Source organism: Siniperca chuatsi, linkage group LG12, assembly GCF_020085105.1.
Source record: "Siniperca chuatsi isolate FFG_IHB_CAS linkage group LG12, ASM2008510v1, whole genome shotgun sequence".
NCBI classification, from domain to species: domain Eukaryota; kingdom Metazoa; phylum Chordata; class Actinopteri; order Centrarchiformes; family Sinipercidae; genus Siniperca; species Siniperca chuatsi.
Window position 1 is genome coordinate 25,104,193 of NC_058053.1, and position 14,136 is coordinate 25,118,328.

General features: G+C 40.2%; 1 protein-coding gene across 1 annotated transcript in view; it reads left to right on the top strand.

Moving 5' to 3' along the window:
• The window catches only part of abcb6b (ATP-binding cassette, sub-family B (MDR/TAP), member 6b), a 34,435-nt gene extending 20,906 nt beyond the window's left edge, over positions 1-13,529 (top strand). The window contains exons 15-19 of the mRNA XM_044216049.1: positions 1,677-1,851; positions 2,041-2,153; positions 3,084-3,178; positions 9,751-9,819; positions 13,368-13,529. Of these exons, the coding sequence (XP_044071984.1) occupies positions 1,677-1,851; positions 2,041-2,153; positions 3,084-3,178; positions 9,751-9,819; positions 13,368-13,482 (567 nt within the window). The 3' untranslated portion in view covers positions 13,483-13,529. The remainder of the gene's footprint in view (positions 1-1,676; positions 1,852-2,040; positions 2,154-3,083; positions 3,179-9,750; positions 9,820-13,367) is intronic.
• Positions 13,530-14,136: the final 607 nt, after the last annotated feature.

Here is a 14,136-nt window from a genome sequence, read left to right on the forward strand (position 1 = left end):
TTTCAACAAAAAACATTAAAAGCCTGTTTTTTTTCTCTCGATATTATCCCCCTTTTTTTCTTTTCCATCTCCATCTGTCTCTTTCTCTCTTTCTAACATTTGGTGTTAGAGCTCTGTCCGCCCGCCTCTATCAGAAACAGATGCTGTGTTGTTCTTGAGTGGAATAAATACCAAAAGTAAACGGCAAAGATCAAACTAAGGGAAAGTGAGTGATTACCAGCCAAACCGAGCTGGTGCAGGAAATGGAATTTGTACTGTTGTGGCTGCGGAGGAAAGCTTTTCACAGAAAAGACTCAAAGTACTGCACACTGACCGGAGAGTCAATGAGAACCGGAAATTATTTCTGGAGAGATCAAGAGCCAGATTCATAAAAGGCTAAGAAGCTTCTTCTTAAATAGGGGGAAACATTATAACTATTTCGCTGATACCAATATGGTTTGAATCTGAACTGATCAGACCATGTTCAACTGAGTCGAGACCTTCTAGTCTGGGCCATCTGCTCGTGACAGTCTGGATATGTAAACATGTTTAATCTTCACAATGGGACAATTAATGTAACAATAGGGGAAAATATTTTTTTTAAATCCCTCTGTAAATAGCAAGCTAACGGAAAACAGGGCTGTGTGTCATAAGTGGTTCAGGTTTCACTACAAGAGTTCATAATATCACTACAAAACAGTTGCCTGCTGCTGGAAACGAGGTTGATGAGAGCTGAATATGCCGACCGGAAAACAAAAAACAATGAGCTGAAAGATGCTCCGTGCAGCCCCTTTCACAGAACACATAGCCACTTGATCCATTATTATTCTAAATATATTAATCAATGGAACTTAAAATCACTGCACCACTTAGCCTGTAAAACAGCCATGCTAGGCAAGGAGTCTGAGGACTCAGCTGACTCTGGTCTGGTGATCATTGAACACGGAGCAACTCTCCACTGTCAAATCTGTGCTGTGAATAGTTCAATGTTTAAGGAAAGATGTTGCCGCCCTTTGACACAACTACCTTATTGCATATGTTGCCCCGCTGACTACTGGCATCAGTGTTAGTAAAATGAAGCCACACTTTTTACATTATAGTATTTTGTTGATGTTTTCGCGCTCTAAACACATGCACTATGGAAAAGGCTTTTTGTTTTTCTTGCCTCTGTATATAATGTAAGTAACAAACAAGGATCCGCTGTGTGCACACACAGGAAAGAACACAAGATCGGAGGCTTGTTTGTAGTGATGTTGCTAGAAATCTCAGCACAGTCTATATGGAAATATTTGATATTAATATTGGTTTAGCCCTCAAAGTTGCGTTGCTACAGTGTGCATGCTAAAACAATAAGTAGCAAAAAGAAGGAAAGTAGGTACAGTCAGATATGTAAAAGCCTGGGGGAGAGATGGAGAGACAGGGACAGAAATCATTTCAGGACGTGCTGTCTGTGACCTGGTGCAGCATGCATAATATAATATAGGATGAATTAAACCATGCAACATTTATGTAGATGTATGCTGCATGTGTGTGTGGGTGTGTGTGTGTGTGTGGGGGGGGATGCAAAACTCCAACATGGTCTTTAAACCTCACTGGAAATAAAGCCTTAATGTCTATAGGGTTGGGTTACAATGCTGGTTACAATAATTGTCCGCTTAGTTCCAAGGCTAAATATTTTGTCACTTTCTCTGTCTAAGGTTCGTCAGTCTTCTCTGAGGTCGTACATCGGCGTGGTTCCCCAGGATACGGTTCTTTTCAACAGCACCATCGGCAACAACATCCGCTACAGCCGAGTTACAGCTAGCAACCAGGAGGTGGAGAGAGCTGCCATGGCTGCTGACATACACACCAGGATACTGGAGCTACCTCAGGGTCAGGCTGGGGTGTGTGAGTGTGTGTAGATGATAATGATGAAAATGCTTTTGTTGCTTGACTTAGAGGTTGGCTGAAGCAGACCTGTGACAGGACGTTTGCCAATTTGAATTCTGATGTTTGAAAATCTGGATGCAGAAAGTGAATGATGGTGATAATAATGAAAATGATGGCATTGTGTCCCACCAGGGTATGACACGGAGGTGGGGGAGCGGGGTCTGAAGCTCAGCGGTGGGGAGAAGCAGAGAGTGGCGATTGCTCGAACCATCCTGAAAGAACCTCAGATCATTCTGCTGGATGAGGTGAGGACACGGGGAAGGCAGCACTCGCACATGGGGTTACATCACTTAAATACTTGCTTTTTAACAACCTGTTCACGTAAACAAGCAGCTCACACACTTTCCTGTGTAGTTTGTATGAAAATGAACGGTTAAAAAGTATATTCACTACGGGGCACATCGAGGCAGTATCATCCCAGGCCAGTACAGAAATATCTTGTTGGAGAACTTTCAGTTTTGCAAAAAAAACTTGAGGAGGTTACTATGTTGTCAACATTAAGACCTACTTTGCATCCTGATGTACATTCCCCCAGTGCGGCGGCTGTGGCTCCGTAGTCGTCTACTAATCACAGGGTTGGAGGTTCGATCCCCAGCTCCTCCTATCCACGTGTCGAAGTATCCTTCTGAACCCCAAGTTGCTCCTGATGATCAAGCCAGCAACTTGCATGTTAGCTCACTGCCATCGGTGTGTGTGCTTCAGATAAAAGTGCAAAATAAATGCAGCCAGAGAAACCTGAGAACAAATTACATGCATCAACATCACAACAACAAAGACAATTCCTTCACACAAAGCAGTCATCACACACACACACACACACACACACACAAACACATGTATTAAATTTACAAGTTTTATCAGTTAGTAGCTAAACTATCTCTAAAGCCTCATTTCCACTGCATGGTACAGCCCCCCCCTTTGGCTCTCTTGGAACCGAGGATATACCAAAAAAGGTATCAGGTACTATCCACAACTTTTGCCAATGGAAAACCAAAAAAGAACAGTTCCAAGCGAGTCGAGTCAAGCCGTGTCGTACCATGGAGTGGAAATGAGGGATTAGTAGTGGTTTACATTGCAACAAAAAGTAGTTCATTTGATTATACTACATATTACTTTACATATTACATTATACTGTACTTACACTAATATACTGTGTTTGGTGTTTGTTCCACCAGGCCACTTCTTCACTGGACACCCAGACTGAGAGGAACATCCAGGCTTCACTGGCCAAGATCTGCACCAACAGGACAACTATAGTGGTGGCACACAGGTGACATTACTACCAAGCTGTGTGTCATATAACTAGGAAGCTTCCTAATAAGTTCCCTACTCGAGCAGCAGACACAATTTCTGAGTGTTAAGGCACCAAGTGCTGCAACTCATAGCTATTGGATGCTGACTATTATTGAACTCAGATACAAAGTCAGTTCACTTTCAGAGAAGACAAAAAAGTACAACTTTGACTTTAAAACTCAAGAAAAAGCTCTAGAACACAAAAGTGTAATGTGTAATTTTCACAGCTCAGGCTAGTTTTGCAGGTATTGTTATAAACGTACTGGATATTTTGACCTGATGTTGGCGTTAGAGGACAAGTCAAGTTATCACCAAAAGTATTACAATTCATCCTGAGGGGGACATGAATATGTGTACCAAATCTGATTCTGATTCTGATTTTATGGCAATCCATCCAATAGTTGTTGAGACATTTCACTAAAAACCACTAATGTGAACCTGATGGTGGCGCTAGAGGAAAAGTCAGGAGTTCACCAAAGTTAGTAGGATACATCATATAGGGACCATGAATATCTTTACAAAATTTCACAGAAATCTCTTCAATAATTGTATAAATATATATAGAGATATTTCAGTCTGGACCAAAGTCTGCGGCTTGTGTGGCTAAAAACCAACAACATTAAAAGCATTGCCGCAGCAATTAGAATTTCACATTGTAGCACGCCAGCTTCATCCACAGCAATGGAATGACGGGTGAAGTAATGCGCCACATTGTAGTGTACCATCTGGAAACAGTCTGCTGAGGTATCAGTGAACACCTTTGGAATGAACAGAAACATCCACCAGTCATCTGTGGACATTCAGGTGAAGCGTGGATATGTTTGTTATTGCCGATGCTACAAGGCCCATTTTTACTGCCTGTGAGTGGCAGTTGTTCTGGGCAGAAGGTGGTCCAATGTGGTATTGGACATGGATTTCTATTCTTTTGACACTGAGTGTGTAAACACACATTCTGCTCTAGAAATGACAGTGGTCTCTTACAATGTCATTACAGTTGCGGTGGTAATACAGGACCAAAGTGAAAAGAAAAACCAAATGTGAGTAAGAGAGATGAAAGGAAAAGAGGGATGTGGTGAAAGGAAAACAGGATTAGAGCAGACACAAAGAGAGGGATGGAGAGATTAAATGAAAAGCTGATTGGAGGATATGAGATGACGTGTGAGGACAGGTCAACAAAAATAAAAGAAACAGATGTCTGGTTATTCATCAGTCTGAGTGATATTGGAAAAGACTTGAAAGGCTCTGACACTTGCAGACATTAAAATACATCAGGAGTGAATTAGCTTGCTGCTGATTCCTGCTACACTGTATTAACTCAGTTCATTTCCTTCATCATTTCCTCTGTGTTCTACTTCATAAGTACAATGGATTCATTTTCTATGTTCCTTGACTAACATTATCCAAACATGGTTTGTACTGTACAGAAGAAGATTGACTCAATTGGTCAAAAGCCAAAAGTTAAAAGTGTGTATTTGTATTTTCTGCTACAGAAAAATCGAAAAACAATATTTTGTTTGACAGATTTCCAAATTCCACTGGAAACATTATTAGATCATCTGTCCAGTTGACCAAATGAGTCATATTTTTCCTTGTTTCCTAATGTCTGAAGGATTTCCTTGTCTTAATGACCAATTATCTTGATATAAGTGAGTTGCAGTATCTGGTTCAAGATACTGAACTACGTTTTTTGTATTTCCCCACTTAGCAGCTAGCAGCTCCTCAGCTCCTTGTATAAAATTTGAATCAGATCTGGTCTGAGCCATAGATTTTTAGCCATGCTAGGCTAGAGAAATGTCAGTCCACCACTTTGGTCCAGACTGAAAATCTTGCTTTATGACTAAATACCTGCAAAACTAATGACATTTCCATCAACCTCAGCTGTGTTTAGTGCTAATTAGCTAATGTTAGCATACATGCTAAACTAAGATGGTGAACATGTTAGCATTTTACCTGCTAGGTACTCAAAGCACTGGTGTACGTACACTGTAAGTACAGCCTTACAGAGAAGCTAACATGGCGGTAGACTCTTAGTGTTGTTATAATGTGGTGGATGCATTTGCCCATTTATACCCATTGCATACACACATTGAAAGATGTGTGTGCCACCACCCACACTGGAGAATGTGCGCACCTGAATGGAAACTCTGACCCATGCATACAAACATTGTTTACAGATGTTGACTGTGACTAGTACCGACACCAAAGCTCTGAGGCATTTGTCAAACTGTGCTGATCGTTGCTCTGGTAAACCAAAAAATCAGGAATTGTGACTTCTAAAGAACATAAATTCATATACACTTGATGTTTAATCTATATGACACTGAAAATGAACACTGCATAAACTGGCAGTTGTATGTGAACAGGTGTTAATGTGTCTACCACATGTGCTATTGAAGTTACTGTCCAAACCAAACAACAACTTAATAATTATGTCAATTTGTTTCAGTTTTCAATTTTTTCTTTGTCTACTGGTCCCAAATACATATGATCCAGCCAGGAAAGATATGTCTGATAAGTCATCTCATGATTTTTTTTATTATCTTCCTTTTTAAATTAATTGTATGGTGTTCATTTTGCAGTGTAAGTCTCTCTCTTAGACCTTATTTAGTCTCTGAATAAGTTGATCCACCAGCTTCTTAATCTTTCAATAGCAGCAACAGATGGAGTCTGGTCGTAGGATCAGGATTGTTTATTGACTCAATCAGTTGGGCCTTAAATGAAATTAAAACACACAATCACAACAGACAGGTTATGGTTTTACTTTGAAGGATGAGCTGAAATCTCTCTTTAATCAACTTCAGTTATTGGATGGAGGGAATGTTTCCCTTCTCCTGAACAAGGTAGCAATCTGCTGCTGAAATCAAGCCCTCACCTTGTTATTTACAGTACACTAAGATATAGGTGGTAGTGATGTGCAATGACTTGGTGCTTAAAGGATGGGTAAACCTAAGTATGTTGCATTAAACGGTCATAAGGTGTCATGTTTTTAAAAACCTTTCTTTACCTTATACTGTTCACCTTCTTTAACTTGGATTAATTCCTGCAAACTCTCCTGAAATTCCATTGTCTTAATAATAACGAGTCTTGAAACAGAAAACGGAAACGTTTCGCTCAAAAAGTAGTAGAGGAGGTGACCCAACAGGAGTGCCTTGTCATAGTAGGAAAAGCACAGGTGTTCCTAATAACATTAACAATGGTTAATGTTATTAGTACTCAAGTGTGACAGTGATCCAGAATGCACAAAACCAGGACCCTGAAACTAAAGCAGCTAAATGGAATTCAGCCATCATTCATTTTATTATTTACACCTGTGCTTTTCCTACTGTGACATGTCAAAATGTCTTCTGTGAAAAATGCCTATTTGACCAACCTTATTGTGTTTTATCAAGGCTTCATATGTCACAACAAAGGGCTGACAAGTGCGATTGGAGTTTATTATTGTTTTGCAACGGTTATATTAGGATATATATTACTTTTTTTATAGTATAGAGTTAAGGCAAATGGTTGGACAGTTGTCTAGACATTAGGACCCCAAGTTTAAATGGAAGATGCACCTGAACTGGGTTTAATAGGCCTTTTTCTCAGCAGACTTGTCATGGCAGGAAAATCACATGTGTAACTAATAACATGAACAGTGGTTGTGTTCCATTGCAGTGTCCCAGTAAGCGTGAGCATGCATAATAACTGGGCCCTGGAACTGGTACATCTAAATGCAAATCAGCCATCATTAATGTTATTAGTAACACCTGTTATCTGCTGTGAAAAAGGCCTTTGCTTAACTCATGGTAACAGCTGACAGGTAATCAACCTGGGGAAAGTATTTATCTGTTCAAGCTGGACTAAAACCATAAAAAATACCTTTTGTGAAGAAAAAGCTATAATATAATGGGACCAAGAGGTGAAAATATTGTGTTAACTTCCTGTTTACTCATAATCCTGTGCTGGCACAGAAGCCTAATCTGCACATTATATGTGTGTAAATATTTGTTTTAGATTCAGTTTAAGTCTTATGAAACTGTTTTGTTGATTTATTATTACTTGGTAAGATTATGAATTTGTGTCGTAAACAGTTATGTCTGGCCTAGAAAGATGGTTAACACGAGTTCTATCCTTCACTGCATCCCAGCCGAGGCAAACACACGCAGTATAAAGTTTATCCTGAACCTAACCTTAAAAACAGGACATGAACTATATACCCGGAGTATACTGCCTGCATGTAAACACACTGGATGTTTTCTTCTTGCTGTAAAGCCTGAATGAGCGGAGAAAAAAACCTTTGACGTCTGCAGTCTCTGGGGAGAGATATTTCTACCTTTGACCGAGGTTTTCTATCAAATATTGAAGGTGGGTGTCCAAAGATAGCCTTGATGACATTAAAGCAGAGTGGTGGCTCTGCTGAAGCTTAAAGTGACATTCAGCAGTTTGGAGAGGCATGAGCTCTATGGTGAGCAGAACCTTTTTTTTGTTCTGCATACAGCATTGTGTGCAAGGGTATAATTTCCCCTGGCGATGGAGGCGACGTGTCCCCCTCACTTTTCAAACACCTACTTTCATATTCATATCAGATTCATACATTTATCTCACAAAATTTCATTTCTTAAAGAAAAACACAGAAAATTACGCATCCATGTAAAACTTTCATCACTGCATCTTACAACACCTTTTTTTCCTGATTCCCCGATGCGTCACATCACAAAGTTAAGTCCGGAGCTGAGAGCCATTTAAATCACTGAGATTGGCTTTAATCAGACTCTCATCAGAGACTGGTCATAAATATTAACTTTAATATTTTACAGACAAGTTCATACAGAGTTCTCCAACCCAGAATGGCACACTCAGCTGTGTGTGTGTTTGTGTATGTGTCAGTTTGTTGCACTTGTGTGACAGAAATGACAGAACTGAAGTATGAGTGTGTTAGTGTGTTTCTGTTAGTGATTACTGATGAATGACTGTGTGTTTTACTTTTATGAGACAGCTGAACATGTTTAATATCTAACCCCACATTATGACTCCCTGCCACTCTCTCTCTATTTGTCTCCTTTTCCCATTTCCTCATCTTATCCCCCTTTTCCCGACCTCTGGCACCTCTGCAACCTCTGGAATTACTATCTCTGTAACGATCTCCCTTCCTTTCTCTGTCTTTCCAAAGCGCCGTGAAGACACTGGTTGGTCAGAAGTCTTTGATCTGCTACCTCCTTTACACTTCACGCATATGTGTTTAAAGAACATTTCTGGTTTATTACAACTTGGATCCTGATTTCGTAGCTCTGGCCATTATTTTTATTCGTAATAACAGTGTAATTATTACGTTAGAGGCTTAAATCTCGTAATGCAGCAACATCGCCGAGAAGGAGTCCAGGAAAGTAGTCAAACTTATTTGGAAGAGGAAATGAATGTGAGTTAGTTACTAAACTTATTAAACTACTAAAGTTATTACCCAAACGGTCTGTTGTAAACATCCATCACAGTTTACAGACACATAGTGTTACAGACACAGGCACGTAGTTTTCATGAGAACTGAGGGTTTATTACCAACATAACGTGTGTGCTCACTTTCAGTTTTTCTTCCAAATGCAGTGGTTTTAAATTGAACGATTGCCAAAGCTACAAAAATACGACCCAAGTTGTAATAAACCAGAATTAGTGTTTAAGTGATTTCACTGCTGTGCTGTTGCCAAAGATTAAAGGGACACTCAGTATCTTCAGGCCTACATGTTGATAAAACACCCTTGTTCAGGGCATCTGAGTAGCTTCACTGCAAATGCATGGCACAAAGTCTGTTTTTATGCTCCTGGAGACAAAACATTTTATTGCTTAAGGGGGCGATAAAGCCAGAGGTTGCCAAACTGGGCTATTGTAACAATTGTGAAAGACCGAACAGCAGCACAAATCAATCACACAGCTTCATCCTATTGTTGCCCACTATAACACCATTGCTGCCACGCTGCAAACTGAAGCTCACGCATGTGTTGCATTAACAGTTTCAAGTGGCACAGTTTCATAAGCAACAGTACATGCATTTGCGTCTGTATGTATGGTATGTTTCAGGTTTAAAGTGATGCTGAACCCATAATCTGTCTTTTCTGTTTAGTTTGGGTGGGGTATCACTTTATCGCCCTGTCAGGTACAATATAAATATATACTGAATTTCACTTTGTTTGTCAGTGACTAGCTAAAATATTATTTTGCTCTTTACCAAATTTAAGGGTGTTCACGCTATCCGCGCTGGTTTAATAATGACGGCTGTAGAAGATATTTGGTGTGTTGAATTTTCTTTGAAAATAGATCAACTAAAAAGCAAACTCTTGGACACTGGTATCCACACCGTTTGGGTTAAAATGTGCTACCTGGGAATAACGCGTGTATATAGGTGATGTAAGGTGACCACTGAAAGACTTTTACTGGTCAGTGGTGTGTATTCTATGTCTTTATAGACTGTTATTCTTATTATGCTTTGGCTTTTATTTCATGCCTGATAGATAACAATACAAAGCAGCATGAAATAATATGAGGGAATTAAAGAGGAATAATGTTTGTATGATGTTGCAGGTTGTCCACCATCGTCGGAGCAAACCAGATCCTGGTGGTTCACAATGGACAGATAGCAGAGAGAGGAAGGTAAGGGATTCTTGTCAGCATTGTGCACAAGTAAAGTAGACTTTGGGAAGCAAGTGTGCTGGGACGTTATCAGGACATGTTTATCTCATCCTCTGACAACAGCCACTGATGCGTTTGTGTGTATGGTTTTGTGAGTGTGTGCTTGTGTGACACACCTGAATGACTGTGTGTGTCCTAAGTGCTAATTTGTTATCTGTAGATCAAAACCTCTGAGTGTGTTTTTGTTTGTGACCCTTAAACCTTCTGGTATCTTTCTCAGCCCCAGAGGCTGATGGTCCACAGCACACACACACACACACACACACACACACACACACACACACACACACACACACACACACACACAGTGGAGCTGCCACTTAACTGCCGATGCATACAGTCCTTTGATATTTGATGCTGGGTATGAAGACTTCCTTTGTCATACACTGAGGTCACTCACACAAGCAAGCAAGAGATGAAGGAAGTAATATATCTCACTTTCTAATGTTTAAATTATTATGAACATAGATCATCCAGCTGAATGTACTGTCCATAACAAGGTATCAATAAGAACACACCTGAGAGATGAGTTGGTCACATACAGGGCTGTGGTGGAGGGTAAACGCATGGAGGGACGTTGTTTACCCCTGCAGGCATGTGTGGGGAACACCAACCGAAAACCATTCATCTTTTGATCGACACTGTGTTGTAAACACAAGACAGGCCCATTTAACCTCCGGTGTCAGAATACACACAATTTCTGCCACAGAGTGTGTGAGTGTATCATGACACAGAGAGAGGAAGAGGCCTCATCCCGTCCTCAGGCTGTCCCTGTGCTTAACATTCTTTACAAGGACTACGTCCACACTAAGCCGGCTAATTCTGAGAATGCTGTTAACATGTGAATACATGCGTCCAAACTAACTTTTTTAGGTGTTTTTTGTAAAGATCTTGATCCACTCTAAAAATCTCTTCTTTCTCCTTCATTATTCGGACAACATCTGTTAAGCAGTGGGACAGACAGCCCAGTTACTCTGCTGAGTCTCAGATGGTTAAACTTTGGTTTTAATAGAGCCAAACTGATTTAGTTACATATTTTCTGTGTCTGTTATTGGACAACTGAATGAGCTCAAAACAGTGATTTGACTGCAGCTCATAAATACTTGATACTAAATTTGTGTGAGAAAAACAGCAGGTTAGTGTGGACGGAAGAAAAAGATGTGTTTTCCAATTTAGCCCTGCTGGCTAGTAGGGGTGGGCGATACCACAAAATTTGGTTTCACCAATGCCAATACTGATACCGATACTTTTTATTATTAAAAGCGGCTTATGTACTTTCATGTAGGGGAGAGCAGTGTGTCATGATTTATGAGGTGAATGCATCATCAATAGACTGAATCTGAATACATTTTCATGACCTGCCACCTGTGAGACCCGGGTTTGATACGCACATTGCAGTTAGCCATCACTGCGATTATGTGTTGGATAAAAACTAGTCATGGCGCACTGCAGGTGTGCGGCGTGTATGTTGTTAGAGTGCACACAACACGATAACAGCAGAGGAGAAGCAAAAGAGTACATGCACTAAGATGTGTTCAAGACAACTTCTGCAGTTCTACACTTTGATGAAATACAAGAGAAAAACTGATGCATTTTTTGGTATCGATCCTACTGAGGCTAGAATCGATCTTCAAAACGAGACGCAGTATCTGTAGTATCAATATTTTGGTACCGATCCGCCCACCCCTACTGGCTAGACAGCAGGAAAAGCTGCATGTGAAAGAGGAAGTGACTGGGCCTGACGTCCCTCAGGTCAACAAGTCAATCACTAACAAGGAGCCGTTCGCAGTCTGCGTGGTCACAAACCACAATGTTTCAAATTTCGAGGGACACGCATGGGGTCCACACAACAGCTGTGCATTACGTAATTGTAAAGGTGTGCGGTTGCACCTGCGCCATACTGTGGACCCAGTGGGATGACACATACTGTAGTTAAAGGGAAACTCTGCTGATTTTACACATCAAAGTATGTTAACAGGTCTTGGGGAGTACTACTGCATTTGTGAAAAAAGTTGCATAAAGCCTTTTGTGGCTCCAGAGGGAGCTGTGAGAAGTCTGATAAATTGAGTGTCGGTTGGGTCTGAAGACTGCAAGTTTGAAAAAAAAAAAAAAATCTGGGGGTGTGGAGTTAAAAAGAAGTGAGCTTACCAGACCTCTGTAGCCCGATCCTCATCTCTGCTGTAGGCTAGCGCCTCGAGGCTACATTAGCCGCCACTAACATAATACACACTCTCCAACCAAACTGTTGGTGGTCGAATTGCATTGTGGGTAATGTAGGTGCTACATTTTGACAAGGAAGAAGAATGTGTGGAATCAAAAAAGACTCTCTGGTTCTGCTGCATCGATGTTTATACTTTTTTGAAAATACATTGTTACAGGAGTGAAATGCTAAATCAGTGGAGTACTCTTTTAAGATAAGACAAGCCTTAGCGTCATTTTTATCTTCTCCTTTCTCTTTTTCCTCTTCCACTTTCCTTGCTCCTTTCCCCTCTCTGCATTTCTGCTTGTCTTTGTTTCCTCTGCATCAACCTGTTCTTACTCTTTCTCTCTAGCTTGCTCAGTTTCTCTGTGTCCTCTATTTCTGACCCTCGCTGTCTTTCTCTCGCTCTCTCTTTCCGTCTGGCAGTCCAGACACTAACAGACTTGTGGTTTTACTAATTCATAGTAAAGTTGGTTAAAGTCTGCAGAAGGATTTTAGACAGCTCAACTTTGTTTTTAAAGCAGCTCTGGTGTCACAAGACATTATGAGTGACCCACCTTCTCCCCTGCCTGCGCTTCGTTTCCTTTAATTTCCATTCCATTATTTTTAAAATAATTTTCCTCATTTTTATCTTTTTGTTCCTCACAAAAACAGTGGATATTTAACAGGTATTGTAAGAAAATACATGAAAAATTAGTTCACTACTGCATGAAGATTTTGTGCAATAGACACATCCTTGTTATTTTTTAAAAAGACATGTAGCCCAGACGACAGTACATTTACTACAAATTATATTTACTAATGCAAATTTGTTTTATATGAACTTTTTTTAGGAGACAGGGTTGTCCTCTTACATGTTCTTCCCTTTTCTTCTTGTTTGTATTTGCATTCAAGAGCTGGTAAGAAAAGTTTGACATTTTGGATATCCAAGTTGGGTTCTTTGCTGCCACGTGGAATTCATTATTGAATTTAATCTGGAAAACAAATGTTAAACACAAAACTTTAAGGAAGCTGCGGCTGGATGACAGGTCAGTGTTGGCGGAGGTTTGAGCTCTCCTGAGTGACTTCTCTGACTTTCCTCTCAGGTGTTTTTATCCACATTTTAAATTTGTGCATTAGAAAATCAGACTGAAAATATCTGACATTTGACAAAACAATTTCTAATTATAGAAATGTTTTCATTGAAAAAGAGGACATGTGCCAGGTGATCAAAATACATTTGAATAAATAAAAGTTTGAGATTTACTTCGGCTCTTCATTCTCTCATCTCATTTTCTCTTCTTTGTTCTTATTTTCCCATTGTGTTCAGACACGAGGAGCTGCTGGTCCAGGGAGGTCTGTATGCGGCCATGTGGATTAAACAGCAGAAAAGTCACGACACACAAACAGAAACACAGATGAATAATCAGACTCAAGACACTTGACAATGACCTGAGTATGAACATTTTTGATTCCGTACTCACCACATACTTTTTCGTCATATCTGATGTATTATAATCTCATGTATCTGCACCTATGGCTAAAGTAAAGTCTTCAGAAACTGAAATCCTGCAGTTGGTTAGAAAATGACATTGACACTGGGAGCTGTTGTCATCATGCATACCTGTCAAATTTCACTGAGCCAATAGGAACAGCAACAGTACCATAGCTCCATTGTTGCCCCTCTCAAAGCAGAAAGGTTGTTTCACCATCTTAAACTAAGTGGTTTTAGTTGCTGAACCTTAACCACATATTAGCTAACACACACACAGAGCTGAGTAACATTAGGAGCTTTGCAGAAATGTTGTCAGACAGGATGAAGAACAAAGACTCAGTGTAATTGCTGTGAAGCACCTGAAACCATGCTAAGCCACTACGTCTATCCTTTCTACATTTTTTTCATTATTATAAGAAGAAACTGCAGTTTTAACACTCATGGCCTGCAGGTGATGCAAGTGTTAAAGTTGCAGCGGCTCATTGGTTGTAGGTGGGAGCATCGACATGCTGCCTACATATGAATGTTTAAGCTGCAATTACTTTCCTTTCCTGTTGGTGGCGCAGGTTGACATGTGTAGAACTGGTGTGACAGTCACCAAATT